This window comes from Delphinapterus leucas, chromosome 16 (assembly GCF_059928025.1).
Source record: "Delphinapterus leucas isolate spDelLeu-1000000601 "Yukka" chromosome 16, BTC_Dleu_Yukka2, whole genome shotgun sequence".
NCBI classification, from domain to species: domain Eukaryota; kingdom Metazoa; phylum Chordata; class Mammalia; order Artiodactyla; family Monodontidae; genus Delphinapterus; species Delphinapterus leucas.
This window is the reverse complement of record NC_143144.1, coordinates 61,227,529-61,251,575: the sequence shown is the minus strand read 5'-3', so window position 1 is coordinate 61,251,575 and position 24,047 is coordinate 61,227,529. Positions and strand designations below refer to the sequence as shown.

Sequence of the window (24,047 nt, the reverse complement as noted above, 5' to 3'; positions counted from 1 at the left end):
GTTACCTGATGGCCCTCTGGGCCCCCAGCATCCCCATCCCTGTCCTTGGACCCTGGCTCTGCTGATGGGCTGGGGAAAGGCCCCCACGAAGGCTGGTCTTGAGGCCACTCTAGGCATCAGCTGTGCGATCTGAGTGCAGCATGAGGACACAGGGCAGACGAGGCATCGTGTGCTCTGGAAACTTGTGGTCTGAAGAGCACCATTCTTGAGGAAGACAAGGAATGGCCTCTGGACTGCAGAAGGGCACTCTCCAAGGCAGGGCTCTCCTCCACTGTCCTTTCCCATCCTGTGTCACAGGCCCTAGGCTTACCCCTAACATGGCTCCAGACAGTGACTCACAAGACAGCCACTGCCCAGGACCACCCAGGGATTCTACCCACTTAATGGATGCCAGTAAGGGCTGCGAGTGCTCTGCCATGAATGAGCAGGCACCCCTTACACAAGTTCCTGGGCTCCGGGTGGTCAGCTGGTATCTGGCCCTGCCACCCCTTCCCCTTGGGCCGGGTCAGTGGGATACTGAGTCATCTCCCCACCTTGGTACTATCCCAGAGAACCCTGCCTCTCCACGGGTCTGCCAAGGGCCAGGAGGTGACAAAGGAGTCCCCTGGTTGAATTATTTCTTTGCAAGGTGCTTTTCTGGTCTTTGGGGTGAAGCTTACTAGCCTGGTCCCCTATATTGAGATTTTTGTCTAAGATTTACTTTTTGCAAACTGCAAAAAGTACGTTTTTACGTTTGCAAACTGCAAACACACACAAAAAAGCAAATTAACGTTTGTTGGTTAAAGGGTGGGCTTTGAGGATAGAGGTGATTATTAACTTTTCTAGTGTTTGGCTTGTTATAGTGGCATGGATCTTACTTTTATAATTTTTAAAAACATAGCCAATGATGGTTGAAATTTTGGACAAAACTGTGAATCCCTCCTTAAATTAGCTCTTTTGTCAAAAGCAACTGAATGATTCTAATAACTGTACACTCTCTCAGAATCTCCCCAGGGCTTGGCACATCATTAGAATAAGCAGGAAGGAAAGAAAGGGGTCAGATATTTGCACTAGGGGTTTAAGTTGTTTTTTATGGAAAGAAAACCTTTTATAAGTGCGGTCACATGCGCTGGTATTTTATTCAGGATTCTAGGTATCTTACTCTTCAAAAGTTAAGAAAAGGTGGAAGAATTGAAAAAGGAAGTAGAAAAAGCAGCTGTAATCACGTCTGTGTAAATGGCCGCTTTTCTTTTGGAGTTAGTTAGGGAGGCCCTTTCTTAAAAACCACAACTGTTTCGCTAACCAAGACCAGCATGGTGAGCTTCCAACAGGGGAGCCATATCCTCCTACCCCAAGGCCCCCCGACAAAATGCAGCAGGTAAGGGTGCCCTGCCTATGCCCCTTACATTATATCTGCAAGAGAGTGGGGGGGGGAAGTGTGCAAACTGGCCTCACACTCAGGCCTCTCTTGTCTGAGGCCTGGGAGGGCCCAAGGCCAGAGTGATCCTCAGGTCTGGCATGGCTTTCAGGCTAGAGCTGGGCCCTGTGTCAATTCTGTGGGTGGCCGATGCTTGTTCTCTTGCATTTGGGTGGACTATGGCTGTTTCCTGTAACTGTTCTAGGGCTTCCACTCACCTCCCTGACCTCAGATAGCAAGAGGCAAATCTAAAACACAATGGTCACTGCTGGAAGTGCAATCTGAAATACACACAGGAAACACAGGAGAAACGGGTCAGTAAAGCTCCCTTCATTCCACCCTGCTGAAGACCTCACTTGCTGTTTAAATCCTGCCAGGAAATACTGAAACCCGGCCTGGGGAAAGGGAAGGCGACGGCTCCCACCTTTGCCAGAGAGCCGCCGGGACTGAGTACCGATGCAAATGCTCCGGCTGTCCTCGTCGTCCTCGGGGGGCCGGCTCAGGTCATCCCAGGCACACTTGGCGCTGACACCGCTCAGGTTGGAACCGTCCGTCTCAATGCCTTTGTCAACTCTCTCCTGCTTGGAAAGAGTCAAAGAGCCGGAGTTCCTTCAGCGAACCGGTGGCCCAAGGTCACCACCACCTTTCCCATGTTTACTGAGCCCTGGTAAGAGCTGAGCACGGGACAGGTGCCAGAAGAGCAGGGTCTCTGACCTTATTCTGCCCTGGTTACTAACGCGTGGCGGTCTCTGCCAGCCACGGGTCTCCTCCAGGGGAATCAGGAATTAGGGGAGCCGGGAAGAATGAAAATCCCAAGGGAAGCGTCTCCTCTCCCATCAGCCTTCCAGTAAAGTGACTGTCATTACCCGCTTCAGAGCTCCGACTCTGCCCACCCTGTGCTGGCCCGTGGAGCTGATGTGGCAGAGCCAGGAACCACCCTCCTGAGGAAAGGCACAGTCCTTCCTCTCCTCACTGATCACCCGGTCGCTGCTCCAGAGGCCAGGGTGGACGCCGGCCACAGGCGGGAGAGGCAGGGACTCAGCCCAATTTCTCCGACTCCATACCTGCAGTTTTCTCTTCCAACAGCAGAGGGTGTGGTCACACAGGGAAGAGTCCCCAGAGAGCAGAAGGGCCGGACTTCCCCTTGCTGCACTGCTGACTTGTTTGGCCAAGAATTCTGGATGGAGATTCTTTTCCATTTCTTACACTGAAACGGGGGCCTGGAGGGCAGTGACCATCCTTAGACCCCACCAGAGGCCCTGCCTTCGCACAGGCCTTGACACTTCTGAGTCCAAACACTCTCCAAATGGCCTCAAGGAAGAGCTAAACACAAACACCTGGGATTTCTGGTAAAACAAAGTTGTGATGTTGGGCTTTGGATGAAAGGTCATCTGGGAGGCTCCCGCAACCTTGTTCATAAACAGTCATGTAGGCCAAATAGAGCTCCTGAGTTAGTGCTTCAGTAAGAGTCTGCTCCTCCCTGTCTGGGGGACCTTCTCCCCAGGGCTCCACAGGCTCCAAACAGGCCTGCTGCTCGGCCAGGGAGCCCATCCAGGGAAGCACAAGGTAAGCTTACAGAGGGTCCTTATTTTTTGAGACCAGTCAGCAGGTGGCCCTGGCCCAACGCCTCCTTCCCATCAATCCCATTCTCCTCTCCAGTGCTACCAGCAGCCTAGGCAAAGCTGGGGATTCTGAGCAGAGGCGTGGGAGGCTGATGGCAGGGAGTGGCTCTCTGTGCTCTAACCAGGGGCGTGTGAGCCCTAGTTTGCTTGGGGTGGAGTCTACGCTTTTCCCTCTCCACTGGCCACCCTGAGGCCTCACCTTAGCAAGGAGCTCAGGACACCTCTTGGCTCAACAAGCTCAGGCCACTTACTTTATGAGTAAACAAGAAAGGGTGAAGACGCAGAGGAGTTCAGAGACTTGTCCACGCACATAGCTGGCTAGTGGTAGAGCTTGGAGCAAAGGACCAGGAGCAGCTCTGAAACAAACGGCCTGCAAGCAGGCCCCAGAGACACAAGCGAGCACACAGGAGCTCCCACTGGGTGCACAGAGCGCCCAGGAAAGGAAGCTGGACTTTCTCACCAAGGTGCCCCTGCTTGCTTTTTTTTAAAAAAATATAATCCTTCTCTTTATAAATTTATTTATTTATTTATTTTTGGCTGTGTTGGGTCATCGTTGGTGCGTGCAGGCTTTCTCTAGTTGCGGTGAGCGGGGGCCACTCTTCGTTGCGGTGCGTAGGCTTCTCATTGCGGTGGCTTCTCTTGTTGCGGAGCACAGGCTCTAGGCACGTGGGCTTCAGTAGCTGTGGCTCACGGGCTCCAGAGCGCAGGCTCAGTAGTTGTGGCGCACGGGCTTAGCTGCTCCACAGCATGTGGGATCTTCCCGGACCAGGGCTCGAACCTGTGTCCCCTGCATTGGCAGGTGGATTCTTAACCACTGAGCCACCAGGGAAGCCCCCCCTGCTTGCTTTTAAAGAACACTAGGCGCTCTGGGTCCTGCTGGCTGGCCTCAGGGGCGCCTGAAGACTAGGGAGGAGAACTGTTCTCAGCACGCAGAGAAAGGATGGGCTGCTTACCCTAGTAGCTTAAAGGATCAGGTGCTTTCTTAGCACTTGGCACCTAGGACAGGGGCCAAACAACAGCCCATGGTGCCCCGTGCTGGATCCCAGTGTGGCTGCAGAACAAGGGCTTAGGGAAACATAGCCTTTGTGGTTCCTGGTTCTTGCATAAGCAGAAGCTACAAAGAAACCAAGTTTAAAGCACAGATAACAGAGGATATCCTGGCAGCAATTGGAAAGCTGCAGTGTTCAAGGCACTAGGAAAACAGAGGAGCATCATCTGTGAATGAGTAGGGCTTCTGCCCAAGAACTCCCAGGTCTGCAGTAAACAGCCCAGGAACTGCTGGCTACATGTCCGCCTGCTACCTCTCCTGGCCACCTCCCACCCTTCCTAAAGGACATATAACTCCTGGCAGCAGCCTGTGGCCTACCAGATTTTTGCAGAGGCATAAAATGTTCAGAGATGGCAATGACCCGCAATGGGCAGGGGCAAAGGAGAAGGAGGCAGGCACATGTCAGGCACATTATTAGCTGTCTGCGGTTCCTGCTTCAGGAGCTGCCAATAAGAAAGGAAGTTATGCTCTACGTGGCTTTCAAAATTCACCTTCATACAGAGTGCTGCTTCTAAAAAACCCAAAGACAACACTGACACTCTGTACAGGTGGGCCACAGTGAGTGAGAACTGCAGGCCTCTGTGTATAGAGACTTCCTTTTATATATGAAGGGATGCCAACCTAGCCAGGGGAGGAGCTCGGTATCCGACTGCCCAAGATGAAAAATGTATCTAAAAGGGGGATGGGATCATTAGACCAATCAGCGCTCCTCCCTGCAGCTGGGCTGTGGAGTCACTATCACCTGTCCTGCTGTTACAGGGTGGCGGTGGCAGTGGGGTGGCTTCCTGAAAGAAACTCTGTGTTCTTCTAAGAAGGGGAACATGGCAGGATGAGTGCTGGGCAAGAAATATCCACTATACTGATTTTCTTTCCTTGCTAGTGATCCGATTTTCTGGTCAGGTTTATTGATGTATAATTTGCATTCAATAAAATCAATCCTTTTAAAATGCAAAAAAACATATGTCTAAGACAAGTTTTCCTGGCCTGAAATCTCTGCTCCCTTATGTGCTCTGCAGAATTCAGAGGACAAATTCCAAATCATGCCATATTTCTACTCACTCACAAATAAAGCTCCTCCGTTTTCCCAGGATGAAAGCCAGTGTTATTTGGAAGAAGCCTAGGCACAGTGTGCTAGAAAGGTTTTCCTCACTCAAGACATACTTGCAGGTGTGGATCGATCTCAAATATGGTTTCTCCCCTCCTCATGTCAGTTATCAGCCAGGGGCCGCCAGCGCTGTGGACAAGGAAAGGGGACAGGATGGTAACTGAGGGTCTGGGGCTGATGGGCTGGGTCTACATCCTGCCCTGTTTGCTGCCCCCAGCCCAGAACACAGGGGATCGGTTAGTGGCCAGAGACAGTCAGGGAGAGTGATCAGGAAGCCCCAGTCTGAAAACCCAGAGCCTGAGCAGCAATGTAAGGGGACACCCACATGTGGAGAGAAGGAGGGGTTCCCAAGCCCAGGCCCAGGGACCCCGCCCCCATCTCATAGTGCAGGGATGTACTCACATGGGTACTGTCCGCAGCAGCTCCAGGATGCCCTGCCCATTCCACTGCTGGGCTGCGTGGAGCTCCTCGGTGCAGACGCCAACAATCTGAGACCCCGGGACAAAGATGCCATTGTGCGTTAATGGCCATTCCTCCAACCCACCCGGAAGGTCAACTACCCAGGCTCTCTTAGTATCACCAAAGTTGGGGGACCACAGGCAGGATCTGTGCTCAGGGGCTGATGTGTCCAAAGTGGGCTGGTTCCCTTAGGAGGGAACAGTGGCCTGGCTAGCAGATGGATGGGTCCACACACAGGGCACTGAGGTCTGACCCTTGCCCTGCTGTGATGGCTCAGGGGTCTGGGCGACACAAAGCCTAGCCCTAGACTGCAGAAGAGAAAATCAGGGCCCTGCCAACTCAGGATGGGTCCCCAGCCCATGTCTCTGGAAGCAGGGGAGGTCCAGGGAGATGCTCCTGCCCAGTCTAGGATCATGGGGGTTGTAAACAGAGGAGATTTTGAGACCCTTTAAGCTTAGAACGATGACCAAAGGGCACCAGCAGCTCGCAGAGAAGCTCCCTTCCTTATCAGGGGCTGAGCCTTTGAGTAAATCTCAAAGGAAACAACTGAAAAAAAAAAAAAAAAAGGAAACAACTGAACTTCCACACAGACCCCACCATGATCACAAGCAGCCCGGGTGCAGCTGGGGTAGGTGCACATCGTCCCTTCCGGGTAAGGGAAAGTCCAGTCCAAAGCTGCCTGCTGGGAGGTCCTGTGCCTGTGGCTATCTGGGTCTTACGAGTTCACAGAAATACCCTCCCTGCTATCCACTCAGTACAGCCATCCTTTCCTACCCAAATGGCCCCTGCCCCTGCCCCCTTACCCCATCTCAGCAGGTTAAATCAGGCCATCCGAATCTACCCGACAAACCATCAGAGGGACTAGAAAGTGGAAGGAGACCACAGGAAATCTCTGTTCCCTCACTGCCCCACCCATGCCCTCCTGTCCTACCAGGAAAGGCTCAAGCCCAAGTCCAACCTGTGCCTCACCTGGAGGAAGGTAACCACCCCAAACGGTGTCTGCACGGGCTGCATCTGCGGGTCCTCTGTCAGCAACATGTGCTGAATTCTCGACTCACTGTTATCCAAAGGGCTATGCCAAGACACGTGGTCCCCGCTGCAGAAGGTGTTCTCTGTGGACAGACGTGAGGGTCCTCAGCGACCGAGGCCCTGCAGCCAGGCCTGGAGCCCGACCCGGGGTCTCAGAAGCCCAGGCTGGGAGGCTCCCCAGCCTTCCAAGGTGGCCCCTGTGAAGGAGGGGACGCATTCACTTGGATGGGAGCAAAGAGTATGGCTACTGCCCCCAAACCAAACACATTCCTGCTCGCCAATTCTGCCAGCCTTCAGTGGAAGATGACGGGCTACCAGTGTGGCTGCGTGCTTGGCCTGACAAGTCCAAAGACTTCTGGCATCTTTGCTTCCCCAGCACCTTCACTTATTCGGGAGGCAGGGGGCAGCCACAATCGGGTCTGCCAAGAAAGTATAAAGTGCTTTACTGTGGGACCATCCTGGCCAGAAGCCCACATGAAGGCTGGAGGGCAATAAAACCCTTCACCTTGGAAAAACATACCAGGATTTCTGTGCGGCTGAAATAGTGTTCAAACAGGAACTTCCTTCCTTGGAGGGCTTTTGAGATCTGTCACCAGTTTCTCACAGGTAGACAGATTCAGGGAATAGTTCCTCATTAGATGGAGGTCTGACTTTGCCTCACACACCTCGGCCTAGATGTGCAGCCTGGAGGGGCAGCTGTTCCCATGAGGACACAGGCATTGGACCCAGGCTGCCCAAGAGAAACGTGCAAATATGGCCACCCTGTAGTCTCACTGTTGCCCTTCACACAGGCCCGCTGCTTTAAAGAAAGATGTTTAAGGTATCACAGCCACAAGGGAAAAACAACGTCTTGGGTGTCCTTCCACAGGTACTCTGCATTTACTAGCCTATAAGCATCTATAGGTCCTCTCCATTTTTTTTTTCCTTCACACCATTTTGCACATTTCTTTTAAAATTATGTATCTTGGAGATCATTTCATATCAACACATAAAGAGTTACCTCATTCCTTTTTTTCCCCCAGTTTTATTGAGGGGAAATTATTATTTATAATTGACATATAACACTGTTTTGTTTAAGGTATATAACATAATGATTTGATATATGTATATACTGTTAAAGTATTACCACAATAAGCCCATCACCTCACATAGTTATAAATTTTTTTTCTTGTGATGAGAACTTTTAGGATCTACTCTCTTAGCAGCTTTCAAATATACAACACAGTGCTGTTGACCATAGGCCACCATGCTGTATAATTACCTCCCCAGAACTTATAACTGGAAGTCTGTACCTCTTAACCCCCTTTACCCATTTCACCTACCCCTCCCCCACCTCCTCTCCCCTCTGGCAACCACCAGTCTGCTCTGTACCTATGAGCTTGGTTTTTGTTTTGTTTTCTTTTGTTCATTTGTTTTATATATTTTTTAGATTCTACATATAAGCGATATCATATGGTATTGTCTGTCTTTGTCTGACTTATTGCACTTAGCATAACATCCTCAAGGCCCATCCATGTCCCAAGTGGCAAGATTGCATTCTTTTTTATGGCTGAGTAGTATTCCATTGTGTATATATACCACTTTCTTTATCGATTCATCCATCAATGGACACTTAGATTGTCTCCATATCTTGGCTACTGTAAACAACACTGACGTGAACATGGGGGTGTGTGTATCTTTTCAAATTAATGTTTTTGTTTTCCTCAGAGATACCCAGAAGTGGAATTGCTGGATGACATAGTAGTTTCTGTATTTCATTTTTTGAGGAAGCTCCATACTATTTTCCAAGTGGCTGTACCAAGTTACATTCCCACCAACAGTACATAAGTGTTCCCTTTTTCCACGCTCCCACCAACACTTGTTATCTTTTGTCTTTTTGATGACAGCTGTTCTAACAGGTGTGAGGTGATATCTCACTGTAGTTTTTACTTGCATTTCCCTGATTAGTGATGTTGAGCACATCTTCATGTACCTGTTGGCCATTTGTGTGTCTTCTTTGAAAAAAGGTCTATTCAGTTCCTCTGCTCATTTTAAAATCAGATAGTTTGTTTTGGCTACTGAGTTGTATGAGTTTTAATTTTTTTGTATGAGTTATTTTTATATATTCGACATTAATCCTTTATCAGCTGTATGATTTGTAAATATTTTCTCCCATTCAATAGGTTGTCTTTTCATTTTGTCAATGGTTTCCTCTTCCGTGCAGAAGCTCTTAGTTTAATGTAGTCCCACTTATTTATTTTTGCTTTTGATGTCTTTGCTTTTGGGGTCAAATCAAAAAAAAAAAAATCACTGCCAAGACCAATGTGAAGAAGCTTACCCCCTATGTTTTCTCCTAGGAGTTTTATGGTTTCAGGTCTTACGTTCAAGTCTTTACACCATTTTGAGTAGAGTTCTGTGTACAGTGTAAGATAGGGGTCCAGTTTCAATTTTTCGGATGTGGCTGTCCAGTTCTTCCAACACCATTTATTGAAGAGACTATCCTTTCCCCCATTGTATATTCTTGGCTCCTTAGTTGTAAATTAATTGACCACATATGTGTGGGTTTATTTCTGGGTTTATTTATTCTGTCCCATGGATCTATATGTCTGTTTTTATTTACTTTATTTTACTTTTTAAATAAATTTATTTATTTATGGCTGCGTTGGGTCTTCGTTGCTGTGCGCAGGCTTTCTCTAGTTGCGGTGAGTGGGGGCTACTCTTCGTTGCAGTGCGCAGGCTTCTCATTGTGGTGGTTTCTCTTGTTGCAGAGCATGGGCTCTAAGCACACGGGCATCAGTAGTTGTGGCACGCAGGCTCAGTAGTTGTGGCTCGCAGTCTGTAGGGCACAGGCTCAGTAGTTGTGGTGCACGGGCTTAGTTGCGGTGCACGGGCTTAGTTGCTCCGTGGCATGTGGGATCTTCCCAGAGCAGGGCTCGAACCTGTGTTCCCTGCATTGACAGGCAGATTCTTAACCACTGTACCACCAGGGAAGTCCTATATGTCTGTTTTTAATGTCAATACCATACTGTTTTGGTTATTATAGTTTTGTATACTGTAACTACCTCAATTTTTTTTTTAATAATCATGAAGTAAGTTTGTATTTTTCATCCTGAAAGAGCTGAAATTGTCAACTACTTCATCTTTCATAGAGCTGTATAGTAGTTCATTGTCGTCTGTCACTTATTTTATTTATTTATTTGTTTGTTTGTTTATTTATTTATTTATTTGGCTGCATTGGGTCTTAGTTGCAGCACATGGGATCTTCATTGTGGTATGCGGGGTCTTTCATTGTGGTGTGTGGGCTCTTCGTTGCAGTGCACAGGCTCTCTAGCTGCAGCACACGCGGGCTCTCTAGTTGTGGCGCACGGGCTCAGTAGTTGCAGTGCATGGGCTTAGTTGTCCCGCAGCAAGTGGGGTCTTAGTTCCCCAACCAGGGATTGAACCCACGTCCCCTGCATTGGAAGGTGGATTCTTAACCACTGGACCACCAGGGAGGTCCCTGGTCTATTACTTATGATCTGGGAATTTCAACTGTTGAGATCTCTTGACTTTTTATCAATATTTAAAGTAAGGCACAGCTCCAGGCAGAGCCAATCATAAACCCCCAAATTTCCCAATTTCTGCTTGGCCCACTCCTCCCAGATTTTCTCTCCTTTTACAGTAGTGTGTGTCTACAAGCAGCATGCATGATCTGCAAGTAAGAAAACAATACAACAAGTAAAAAGACTGAATTAGTAATTAAAAGCTTCCCCCACAATAAAAAGTCTAGGCCCAATGGCTTCACTGTAAATTCTACCAAACATTTAGAGAAGAATTAATACCAATTCTTCATAAACTTTTGCAAAAATTAAAAGAATAGCTAACACTAATTCATTCTATGAAGCCCTGATACGAAAACCAGACAAAGGCACTGCAAGAAAAGAAAGCCATGGATCAATATCACTTATGCATAGACACAAAAATCTCCAACAAAAATACCAGCAGACTGAATACAGCCACATATAAAAAGGGTTATACACAATGACCAAGTGAGATTTATCCTAGAAATGCAAGTTTGGTTTAACATAAGAAAATCAATTGTTACATACTATATCAATAGAATAGAGATTTTTTTAAAATCACATGATCATCTCGATAGACACAGAAAAAGCATTTACCAAAATCCAATACTTTTTTTTAAAAATGAATTTATTTATGTATTTAGTTAGTTTTGGCTGTGTTGGGTCTTCGTTGCTGTGTGGGGCTTTCTCTCTAGTTGTGGCGAGCGGGGGCTACTCTTCGTTGCGGTGCGCGGGCTTCTCATTGCGGTGGCTTCTCTTGTTTTGGAGCATGGGCTCTAGGCGCACAGGCTTCAGTAGTTGTGGTGTGTGGGCTCAGTAGTTGTGGCTTGTGGGGTCTAGAGCGCAGGCTCAGTAGTTGTGGCGCACGGGCTTACTTGCTCCGCAGCACGTGGGATCCTCCTGGACCAGGGCTTGAACCCGTGTGCCCTGCATTGGCAGGTGGATTCTTAACCAATGCGCCACCAGGGAAGTCCCAAAATCTGATACATTTTAATGACAAAAACACTCAAACTAGGAATAGATGGGAACTTCCTCAACCTGTTAAAGTGTATCTACAAAAAACCTACAGCTAACATCATACTTGATGGTGAAAGACTGAATGATTTCCCTCTAAGATCAAGAAAAAGACAGAGTTGCTGCCTCTCACCACTTCTATTCAATGTAGTGTTAGAGGTTCTAACCAAGGCAATAAGGCAAGAAAGAGAAATAAAAATCTGGATAGACTGAAAAGGAAATAAAACTATCTCTATTAAAGATGACATGATCTTATACATTGAAAACCCTAAGGAATCTACTTTAAAACTATCAGAAAAAACAAGTTCAGCAAGATTGCAGGGTACAAGAATAATATACAAAAGTCACTTGTATTTCTACACACTAGCAAGAACAATTTGAAGATAAAATTTATAAAATAATTCCAGGGACTTCCCTGGTGATGCAGTGGTTAAGAATCCACCTGCCAGGGCTTCCCTGGTGGCACAGTGGTTAAGAATCCACCTGCCAAACTGATTCACTTTGTTATAAAGCAGAAACTAACACACCATTGTAAAGCAATTATACTCCAATAAAGATGTTAAAAAAAAAAAAGAATCCACCTGCCAGTGTGGGGGACATGGGTTCAAGCCCTGGTCTGGGAAGATCCCACATGCCGCGGAGCAGCTAAGCCCGTGTGCCACAGCTACTGAGCCTGTGCTCCAGAGCTCGTGAGCCACAACTACTGAGCCTGTGTGCCACAACTACTGAAGCCCGCACGCCTAGAGCCCATGCTCTGCAACAAGAGAAGCCACCGCAATGAGAAGCACAAGCACCGCAACGAAGAGTAGCCCCCGTTCGCCACAACTAGAGAAAGCCCACCCACAGCAACAAAGACCTAATGCATCCAAAAATAAATAATATCAATAAAAATAAATTTTAAAAAAAGAATCAAGTTGGATCCCTTCTTCAAACCATAAATAGAACTTAATTCAAAATGGATCACAGGCCTAACTCTAATAGTTAAAACTCTTAGAAGTAACATAAGAGTAAATCTTCTGACCTTGGATTAGGCAATGTTCCTAGATAGATACCAAAAGCACAAGCAAACAAAGAGTAGATAAACTGGACTTCATTAAAATCAAAACCTGTTGTGCTACAAGAAAGTGAAAAGAAATGCAAATTAAAACCACAATGAAATAACCACTTTACATCCATTAGGATGGCCATTATAAAAATTAAAAAAATAAAACAAACAAAAAACCCCAGAAAATAACAGGTATTGGTGAGGATGCGGAAAAACTGGAACCCTTGTGCAATAGTGGTAGAGATGTAAAACAGTGGAACTGCTTTGGAAAACAATTTGGTGATTCCATGAAATACTAAACATGGAATTACCATACGACCCAGCAATTCCACTAAGTATATACCCAAGAGAAATGAAGACATGTCCACACAGGACTCGTATCTGAATGTTCACAGCAGCATTATTCATAATAGCCCAAAGGTGGAAACAACCCAAATGTCCATCAACTAATGAAAATGTGGTATATCCATACGATGGAATATTATTTGGCAACACAAAGTGCTGAAGTATTGATACATGCCACAACATGAATAACATAGCAAAAACATTATGCTAAGTGAGAAGCCAGTCACGAAAGGCCATGTGTGACTCCATTTATACAGAATGTCCTGAGTAGGCAAATCTATGGAGATAAACAGATTAGTGGTTGCCTAGGCCTGGGTTGGTTAAGGGGGAATCAGAAGTGACTGGTCTGGAGTTGCTTTTTGGGGTGATGGTGTCACAACTGTGAACTATAAAATATGTGAATTATATCTCAGTAAAGGTGATTTATTAAAAGAATAAAGAAAATGCAGTAGGCGAAAGGGAAGAATTTTGCGGGAGAGGAAAAGTGGGAGAAGCAAGGCCCTGGATTGTTACTACCACTTCAGGTTAAGCAGGCTGGCCCAGGAGAAACCTAAGTCGTAATGCCCAGACATCACAGCATTTTATAGTCCAAATCACCTCAGTGATCACCTACTCCAGCATTTCCATTCCCTGCAAACGAGGAAAGACCCTCAAGACTGCCCAACGTCAGGGAGCAAGCCAGTGAGGATGCGTAGAGTGCAACACCTCTCAAACGCTTTTTCTTTTTTGAATTTTATTTATTTTTTTATACAGCAGGTTCTTATCAGTTATCTATTTTATACATACTAGTGTATACATGTCAATCCCAATCTCCCAATTCATCCCACCCCCATCACCCACCCTCGCTTTCCCCCCTTAGTGTCCATATGCTTGTTCTCTACATCTGTGTGTCTATTTCTGCTTGCAAACCGGTTCCTCTGTACCATTTTTCTAGGTTCCACGTGTATGCATTAATATACAATACCTGTTTTTCTCTTTCTGACTTACTTCACTCTGTATGACAGTCTCTAGGTCCATCCATGTCTCTACAAATGACCCAGTTTCATTCCTTTTTATGGCTGAGTAATATTCCATTGTATATATGTACCACATCTTCTTTATCCATTCATCTGTCGATGGGCATTTAGGTTGCTTCCATGACCTGGCTATTGTAAATAGTGCTGCAGTGAACATTGGGGTGCATGTGTCTTTATGAACTATGGTTTTCTCTGGGCCTCCCAAACTTTTGAGTCATCCATAACACCTGTTAGGATTTTTGACATATCTATGTACACCTGTACTGTCACCTACATATATTTTTCCCCCTAAAACTGACTCACTTTTTTTTAACCTAAACAAACTTATTTTAAAAGGAAAATTCATTAAAAAAAATAAAAAATAAACGGAAACTTCGTATCACTGTACTAAATAATAAGGGAAATAGAGAGAAAATCCATGTTGCTCAACGTAAAGTGGAAGATAACAACTTCAAAATAATTCAATGAAAAACAATGTTATTAATTTATAACTGATACTGTTGCCTACCTAACATTGTTAAAAACTGAAATGAACAAGGGTTAAAGAGCTGTTAGAGGTTTAAAGAGTCATACCAAACTGACAAACTCAGCAGGCTTGAATCAGAAAGGGGAAGACAGTCCTCACTATTCATGTCACTGAATGCCTTGTCCAGTTATCACTTAAAATCTCTTGCTGGCTTTGGCAAACCCTGGCCGACTGGTTAACCTTGCGTTGGGAAGGCCCTGTTCCTATTTGCCTCTGCCCCTTACTAGCTGTGACCCTGGGCAACTTACCCAGTCACAATCTATAAGCCTGTTTCCTTATCTGTAAGCAGGAAATAGTGTGCCTACTCAGTGTGTGCTCCGCGTTATTACTCCTGTACTGGAATACAGTATAGCTACTCCCATCCAGGTCCCAGTCCCTTTACCAGAAAACAGGACCGGCCACAGAACCTGTAGCTAACAGCAACTGCCAGTAGGTGGCACCATTGCTCCTGGTTTAAGGAAGAGCTGGGCCAGTTAGTTCCCTCCAGCGCCCCACCTCTAGCTGACTTAAGCTGGAAACAGGAAAGAGGCTACAAAGGTTTGGAGTCATGACCTTTTATTAACCATAAATAACATCGATTTAAAAATAAATGTTGTACCAACCCACACTGTTGAAATGAAATACGAATGACCAAAAGCTCCTATGTACAGACAATTTGGGAAGGGGCTTAATTTAGGCAGCTGGGAGACAGGCCCCAGTCGCTGTTCTTGGACCAACACACCAGCCTGCGGGATCCAGAGTGAGTTAAAGGCAGGAGGGGGAGGAGACAGTGTTAACTATCCACAGAAAGGTTCAGAGAGCATGTAGCTAACAACCTCCCAGCCCTGCCTGGTGGGGGAACCAGACTTATTAGCTCTGCTATATGGCCAAGAAATGGTCTTTCTTAACAATGAAAGAGCCTTGGTCACAGTTTTCAAGCCTGGGACAAAGCCACAATGGGCTCATTCTTGAGTCCAGCCTGGTCTTTATGCCCCGGATGCTCAGCCCCATTCTGTGCGGAGCCACCGCGGGTCTCAGCACTCAGGCCCAGCACCCACCCCGGGGAGCCCTCAGACCCTTCAGAGGGGTTTTCAAATGCTAATAGTGCCTCGGTTGGAGGCCCAGCTGTTCAGTCCAGTGGTCAGAGGCGCTCGCTCCCTCTCCCTTCCTCTCTCTGGTTCCCTGAAGGGTCCTTACCAAGATATTAGGATTCAAGTCCCTGAGACCCCAACCCAAACAGCACGGCAGAGGGGCCACAAGGGCTGTTCCAAGTGAGGCCTGCAGGCTTACTTCCCATTCTCTTCCCTCTTCCTCTGAGCTCTGCCTCCCAGTACCATGAGAAACCTCCCTTGGCTGCAGCCTGTTTGGCAAATTCACACCATTCCACGGTGCCAAAGAGAGTCCAAAAACTACTAGGTTCAGTTCTGCCCCTTGCTTTGTTTAAAGAAAGGTTTCATCACTCAATGTCTTTTTCCCCATCAACAAGCAACTCCCTGGCAAGAACTCTTAAAAGGTGGGGGGCCGTACGGCTGTGCAGATCCTAACTGACCCCTCGAACTGGCTGTCACCCTGCCCCACTTCCCAAACATCCAGCTTTAGTCATGGTGGTTTGAAGTTGGACTGTGCCGGATATAAAAAGTTAGCAAAACCTAGGGAAATGGATTGCAGAAGAAAACAGCTATTGTTCGCAAAATAATTAGTGCTGCCTTTGAAACGCTGAGAAACAAGTGCATTCTTCAAGAGTTCTTAATTCATCCCAACTCTGGAGAGCGACTGTCTGTCTCCATTCTGAGTGGAAGGACAGGCCCAGTGGTGTTTCACACAATACCTCAGAAAGCAATGTCCCACCCACAACATTCCATCTCCATGGTCAGAATCCATATACTTGGTCGGAGGAGAAAGGGTTAACGTTGTCTTTTGGAGCCCCAAAAAGAGGGTTTCTCATGGCTGACGCTTGGAGGCCCGTGTTTGGAGATGGCTACATGTATTCCAGAGACAGAGAGCAAGGGCAGGAAACCCAGCTGAACTGTGCCAGGTGTCAAAGGGGTGGTGGGTCTGCAAGAAGTGTTTTAGGGAGTGCAGGAAAATGGAAGGTGGATCAAAGCAGGTTGGCAGATTGGAGTCTGTCAACTTTCTTTTTTTAAAGTCTTTATTGAATTTGTTACAATAGTGCTTCTTCTGTTTTATGTTTCAGTTTTTTGGCTGCAAGGCGTGTGGGACCTTAGCTCCCTGACCAGGGATCAAACCCGCACCCCCTGCACTGAAAGGCGAAGTCTTAACCACTGGACTGCCAGGGAAGTCCTGGAGTCTGTCAACTTTAAGGTCAAACTTCTCAACAATGGGGTAGCCATCACCGTCTCTCAAGAAGCAGTCTCCATCCCTCTCACCTTCTTGGTGCTCACAAATTTTCATGGTATATTTCCAGAAAAGAAGAGCCTACAAAATTTAAGAGGTCATAGGGTGTAGACAGACAGATGTCACTGCCACAGATTACATTTCTGGAGCCTTTAACACACTCATGAGATGCTATGCTCATTCTGGGGAGGGGGTGACCCGAGGCATCACACAGAGGGCACTGCCCTCACTGTCTAGCGCCAGTACTCCTCTACCTCCACCTGACAGCACCCACCAAAGGAAGGGCACAGACCACCTTCTTGCCGGTTAAGATCAGTGCTCACCTTCCCCTGGTAACTGCAACTCTCCTTCCTCCAGGGATCCAAATAAAGCCGTGAGTGAACACTTCCCCGCCCGCCTGCCCCGACTCCCCAGCCCCAAGCCAAAGCTAAGAGTTCAGTTCAGAGCCTTGCAGCCTGGTGAGGCACGGCCCACCCTAGGAGCTCTGGATGGCAGCTGAGAGCAATATGTATGTATATCACATAGGAGCAAAAACCAAATCTGTCCCAGGTAATTCCCCTTTAACACTTGAGTGCTGTAAGGAGAGAATAAGAGTGGGATGTTCTGGAGCTTAGAGGCTTCAATTGGTACAAAACAGCAGAATCTGGCGCCCCTGCCCTTCTCTACACACATGCACAGCAGACAAGATGCTTGTAGGGAAGATCTCAGGAGCGTGATTACACAATCGCCCCACTGCAGCGTTTCAAATCAAACTCTCCCAAAGAAAGGCCGAGACAGGATTCTTTCTTCAAAAAAGAAAAAAAGAAACCCACAAAACAAACAAACAGCATGTGGAGGAGGGAGAGAGACAGATTCTCTGTCCGTGTGTTAATGGGCCTTCGTGGCTAGCAGGCAAAGCTCTTCATAGCTGAGTGGATGGTGTGGACGGTGGCCCATTGCCAAGCTTTTCCAACCCAGGCAAGTGGTGGAAGCAAGGATTAAAACCCCCTCCCACCTTTTAAAAGTCCTGAAGGCAGTTTCATGACTGGAAAAGTGAATCTGTTTGGTTAGAGAGCATCCCTCATCTAGTTCTGTGTGATATCAATCTGGCTCAATGTGGCTGCAAGACACAGCTCGGGAAGTGGGCGTGCTGTACCACTTGATTAAGTAAAGAAGAGCGAGAGGAGACATGTTTGTTCTTACAAAACTGAAGGGGAACTGAAAGGATGTTCCTTCTTGGTTTTTCCCAGAATCAAAGGAATTGCCAAGGATCAGAAAGCCAGTCCAAGGAGACTCAAAATTGTTTCCCTATGTATTTTCTCAACAACCTCTGGCTCTCCACCTTCCTCCCTCTCCCTCAAAGCCACAGACACAAAGGCAAATGGTTCAGGGGAAGGAAGATCCCTTTTATAAGCAGAGCTCAGCAAAGCTACTGCAGGGAAGGCAGGGGGCTGGCAGGCTGCTTGGGGCCCCCAGGGGCCTTACCCAAAAGCGAGTCTCAGGACTGGCTCTCTACCTGGCAGTGGTGATACCCCCAGAGTCTGACTGTGGATCCCAGACACTCGCCTTGTGTCCGCACGCACAGGGCCCTGGCCAGACACCCTCATTCTCCCCCCCCCCCCGTGATGGTGAGGACCTTGACTGCAAAGGGAGGTTGTAGGGATTTATCCGCCACGGCTCGCAGCTGTCACTAGTCAAAGCCTGTTCCTTCACCCACTATGGGCCATGCCCCGCTGTAAGGAATTCAGGGCCTTGCTCATCAGTTCAAGAGCCTTGAGTCCTAAGCTGGCAGATGCTCCCACTTCTCTTTTAAAGCAGCTCCATCTGTTTGGACACCTGTCAGTATGGAAAGGAAGAGTCTTCTGCCCAGAGGCCTGTAAATGGGCAACACCCGCCCATGCTCCTCTCACTCTCCTGAACCGGCACAGAGGACCTGCCACCTACACGCAGGGAAGATTCCAAGCTCCTCTGCTCTGAAAGCCAAATTAACTAAAAAGGTTTTAAACTTGCAGTACCTACGTACATTTCAATCCCTCAAAATGCCAAGAGATGATTTGGAGCTTTAAAATCAAGCACATGCTTCTACTCCTTCCACCTTTTTCCTAAAGAGACTACTATTTAAATCTACAAGAGGGCTTCCCTGGTGGCGCAGTGATTAAGAATCTGCCTGCCAATGCAGGGGATACGGGTTCGAGCCCTGGTCTAGGAGGATCCCACATGCCGTGCAGCAACTAAGCCCATGTGCCACAACTACTGAGCCTGCGCTCTGGAGCCCATGAGCCTCAACTACTGAACCTGTGCGTCTGGAGCCTGTGCTCCGCAACAAGAGAGGCCGCAACAGTGAGAGGCCCACACACTGCGAAGAAGAGTGGCCCCCGCTCGCCGCAACTAGAGAAAGCCCTCGCACAGAAACGAAGACCCAACACAGCCAAAAGAAAAAGATACATTGCCTTTGACTTAATGGTTCTACTTTTTTTTTTTTTGCGGTACGCGGGCCTCTCACTGTTGTGGCCTCTCCCACTGCGGAGCACAGGCTCTGGACGCACAGGCTCAGCGGCCATGGCTCACGGGCCCAGCCGCTCAGCGGCATGTGGGATCTTCCTGGACCGGGGCACGAACCCGTGTCCCCTGCATCGGCAGGTGGACTCTCAACCACTGCGCCACCAGGGAAGCCCAATCATTCCACTTCTTAGCATCTATCCTAGAACAAAACGTGCACAAGGAGGAATGAACAAGGATGCTCACAGCATCTGTGCACTGTTTGTGATAATGGAAAAATGGAAACAACCCGAATGTGCATCACCAAGAGAATGGTTAAATGATGGCCTAGCCATACTACCAAGTCACAGGCAACAGTAAAAAAAGAATTAGATAAAGCTTCATATACTGACATGGAAAGATCTCCAAGACGTACCGTTACCTGAAAAATCCAACTGTGAAGAACAGTACAGTTTCACTTACATTAAAGAAGGGAAAAAAAAACCCAAACCATTTCTTTAGGTATCTAGAAGAAGGTGGATACACAGAAAAAAATGTCTGGATGGTCATACAGATATGTTGCTCCTTTTAGGGAGGGGCCTGAGATTGGGTCGTGTGGTCAAGGAGGACTTGACTTTATCTGTAGAATCTGAATTTTTAACCTCTAAAATGTATTTATGTATTATTGGTATATTTTAAAAAATAAAATTAGAAAGAACTCCTCCTTGATACCTCGGGCACGCAGTGAAAACTCCTTAGCAGCTCCGGCAGCCACCATACTGGCTACCATGCCACTCACTCTGGGTGCAGTGATACAGATCTGGACTGGCCAGGAAGCTAGGGGGCCACCCTTGGCTCACATCTAACATGTCACCAGTGGCACTTTCACCATCTAAGCTTTTAAGTTCTTAAATGCCCCACCTTCTCCTAAATTAATCAGACTGGTGATGCTGGTCCCCTTGCCGTAGACTTCAAACTGTTGCTGTTACTTTATTTTTCTTCTTCTCTTGGTGGTTATGGTCAGTTACATAAAAACAATCCCCTTTCTCGGGCTTCCCTGGTGGCGCAGTGGTTAAGAATCCACCTGCCAATGCAGGGGACACAGGTTCAAGCCCTGGTCCAGGAAGATCCCACATGCCATGGAGCAGCTAAGCCCGCGAGCCACAACTACTGAGTCTGTGCTCTAGAGCCCGCAAGCCACAACTACTGAGCCCATGCGCCACAACTACTGAAGCCTGCGCACCTAGAGCCCATGCTCCGCAACAAGAGAAGCCACTGCAATGAGAAGCCCGCGCACCGCAACAAAGAGTAGCCCCCGCTCGCTGCAACTAGAGAAAGCCAGCACGCAGCAATGAAGACCCAATGCAGCCAAAAATAAAATTAATTAATTAAAAAAAAAAACAATCCCCTTTCTCTCCCTTGCAATTTTTGTTCTTAGTCCTATTTCTGTACACTGTACATTGTTTCTTATGAGCACTTCTAGCATTCTTACGGCTCAGGATTAACATTGCCTTTGAAAAATCTAAAATCTAAGATCTGTAGACATAGCTATAGACCAACAACCTGATAGGCCCAGGTGAAGACGACCACACATACCTGCTATTCTCATTTTTTAGGGTAGACAGAGCTGATGCACTTTTGCTCTGGAACAAAGCTGCCTTCGTATCTCCGAGCATTTCTGAGTCAAAGAACTTCAGCACAGCCCTCTTTTTGCCTAAATTCCAAAAAGGAAGGGCATTTTGCCCCTTTGCAGAAGTATGGAAATCTGGAGGGACACACTACTCTAGGATATACCTTTTTGCTTTGTTGTCGTTTTGCGTTTGCTTTGGGAGTAGAGAGTTGTACTCTTGCCACATACAGGCTAGGGAGATGCAGACAAAACAATCATCTTTGTTTTTCCTTCAGGTACAGGCTAGGGAGATGCAGACAAAACAATCATCTTTGTTTTTCCTTCAGGAGAGAGGATGGTGAAGACAGGATGTGGCTTCAGAACCTTTCACGGGAAGAACCTGCCCTGGCCTTACGTACATAAAGCATTTGGTTTCCAACGAATATGAAGAGAGAAACTTTCAGGAGCCAGGTAAAAAGTTAAGTAAATGAACGTTATCTCAAGTGCTACCCTCATTAAAGAAAATGTCTACCCTAATTCAGACTATGAGTTCAAATGTAAGCGAGAATGGACCCATTCAATAGCAGGCCAGGGGTGGAGCTCAGTGTTTCACCCCAATACTCTCAGGAAGAAGCCATCACCGAGTGAATCACTAGATTCAGTCTGGTGGCAGGGGAAACTGATGGATCAATCAATTAATCAAACCAATAAACTTCACCCTCTTCCCAGCCACCAACCATGGTGAAACAGGTAAAAGGAAAGCATATGGTATAGAGGTGACCTGAGTACTACAGAACACAGTTTCCAAGGAATTCTCTTACTTAATCCACTAGGACTTGGCCAGCCCACCATACAGCTTTGTACTTCAAACCTCTCCAAAGTACATTAAAAAAAATTTTTTTTTTGCCACTCCTGGTCTGAAACTTAGGCTTTAGAAACAAACAAAACTTGAGGTGAATTTTCAAACAAAGTAGAGAAAATAATACAATAAATTCCCATATACCCATCACTTGGCTTTAGTAATTATCAACTCATGGACAGTCCTAAATCATCTATAACCCCCGCCGCCCAACTTCGCACCCTAACCTCACACGGTTATTTTGAAGCAAACCTCGGATATATCATTTCATCCATAAATATTTTAGTATTGATCTCTAAATGGTAAGGATGCTTTTAAAAAAACATAACCACAATTATAAGCATCAAACCTAAAAACTTTGACAGTAGTTTCTGAATATTATCAAATATCAAAGTTATTGTTCAAATTGACCTTCCATAAATGTCTTTTACAGTTAGTTTGTTCAAATTACTATTCAAACAAGGATCACACCGTGTATTTGGATGGTTTACTTTTTAAGCCTTTTAATCTCAAAATTGTATTCTTCTTTCTTTTTTTTTCCTTGTTGAAGGAAATGGGTTGTTTGTCCAGTAGAATTTCCCACAGTCTGAATTTCGCTGTTTGCATCCCCATGCTGCTCTGTCCCTTGGTGTTTCCTGTAAATACCAAAGGTTAGAGCTAGAGGTTGTGATGTTAGCAGCCAATGATGACAATTGCCTAGATCTAATATTTCATTGGAAAGTTCCAAAAACTATTCTATCATTCTTTACAGTTTGTAAGCCACAAATCGTCTCTAAAGTTACCTTGAGGTAATTTTTACAGGAAAGGCAGAGTAAATGTGTGGTTCTTTTCCTTTATTTGCCAGTTTTCAGAATAATAAATTGTTGTATCTTCTAAAGATGATCAGTGAGGTTTTTCTGTTGTTTGCCTTTTCTTAAAAGTTTATTTTTTGAAGTATAGTTGATTTACAATGTTAATTTCTGCTGTACAGCAAAGTGATTCAGTTATACATAGATAGATACACTCTTTTTCATATTCTTTTCCATTATCGTGTATCACAGGATATTGAATACAGTTCCTGTGCTATACAGCAGGACCTTGTTGTTTGTTTGTCTGCCTTTTTAAGTATTACTATGAACACATAGATTTTAATATATCTGCTGTGTTTTAATCACTGCAGTTGTTATTGTTATTAATACTTATGTTGTCCCCTCTTTGATTGGTGGAAGTCTTTACAATAGACTCCTGAGTCTGTTGATATGACCTTCACAGTCTTTGGTAGCTTCCTTGTTTTCTAGTATAAAAAGATGTTGTAGGCTTGTCTTGTACATTTTCTGCCCCAGATCTGGAATCAGCCACTTCTCCAAAAAGCCCTGATTTCTTTTAATGGGAAATAATATATAGTGACCAAGATCTGGACCTAGAAGTGTCTACTGCTACTGGATTGATTATTGTTTCAAGACTTTGTTAATGAAGAGATAAAATGCACTTTTTTTAAAAAAGCACATCTCAAGTTTATCCTGATATTTTCAGTTAAAATTTTAGAATACAGCACTTTAATTTATTTGATTTTATATTTGTATTTTTTTCTCTTATGCTGAAAATATTGGTTTCTAACGTAATTATTTGCATTATCCTATTATACACATATACTAGTTTCAGAATAATAGTACCAATAGTATTATGAACAATATGATACTGAAAACAGCTTTTTTTTTTTTTTGTCTTTGTGGTATATCTATTAGGGATATAAAGTCTGTTTTAAAATCTATGTGTATTGTGTTTTTTGTTGTTGTTGTTGTTTTTGCGGTACACGGGCCTCTCACTGTTGTGGCCTCTCCCGTAGCGAAGCACAGGCTCTGGACGTGCAGGCTCAGCGGCCATGGCTCACGGGCCTAGCCGCTCCGCGGCATGTGGTATCTTCCCGGACCAGGGCATGAACCCGTGTCCCCTGTATCGGCAGGCAGACTCTCAACCACTGCGCCACCAGGGAAGCCCCTATGTGTATTGTTATGACATCATTTGGATATGCTGTGAATTTCATTTGCTTCATTTTGCTTTTAATTTTTAGGAAATGTGGCAGGCCAACTTTAAGGCAGCTCCTGTGATTCTCCACCCTCCTGGTGTTCACATCTTGTATTCTCTCCCTTTGAGCATGGGCAAGACCTGCACCCTGCTTCTTGCCGAGAGAATATGGCAAAAGTGAAGGGATTTTACAGATAATTAAGATCCCTAATCATGTGATTTTTAAATTTTTTATTTTTACTTTTTGCTTGTGTTGAAATATACATAAAATAAAATTTACCATCTTAACAATCTTTAAGTGTACAGTTCAGTACTGTTAAGTACATCCACGTTGTTGTGCAACAAATCTCCAGAACTCTTTTCTTTTTTTTTTTTTTTTAACATCTTTATTGGGGTATAATTGCTTTACAGTGGTGTGTTAGTTTCTGCTTTACAACAAAGTGAATCAGTTATACATATACACATGTTTCCATATCTCTTCCCTCTCAGAACTCTTTTCTTGCAAAACTGAAACTTTGTACCCATTAAACAACAACTCCCCATTCCCCCCTCCCTCTAGCCCCTGGCAACCACCATTCTACTTTTTGTCTCTGTGAAGTTGACTACTCCAGGTACCACATATAAGTGGAATCATACCATA

General features: G+C 45.9%; 1 protein-coding gene across 6 annotated transcripts in view; it reads right to left on the bottom strand.

The window, feature by feature from the left end:
* Nucleotides 1-24,047, bottom strand: part of SUFU (SUFU negative regulator of hedgehog signaling) — a 108,568-nt gene that overhangs the window by 28,958 nt on the left and 55,563 nt on the right. For 4 of the 6 annotated variants that reach the window (XM_089897327.1, XM_089897326.1, XM_022568916.3 and 1 more), the window contains 4 exons: nucleotides 6,600-6,742; nucleotides 5,574-5,659; nucleotides 5,228-5,300; nucleotides 1,821-1,977 (listed from right to left, as the gene is read on the bottom strand). In XM_089897327.1, coding sequence (XP_089753453.1) covers nucleotides 1,821-1,977; nucleotides 5,228-5,300; nucleotides 5,574-5,659; nucleotides 6,600-6,742 — 459 coding nt within the window. The remainder of the gene's footprint in view (nucleotides 1-1,820; nucleotides 1,978-5,227; nucleotides 5,301-5,573; nucleotides 5,660-6,599; nucleotides 6,743-24,047) is intronic. The other 2 variants (XM_089897328.1, XM_022568917.3) reach the window with 1 other exon arrangement.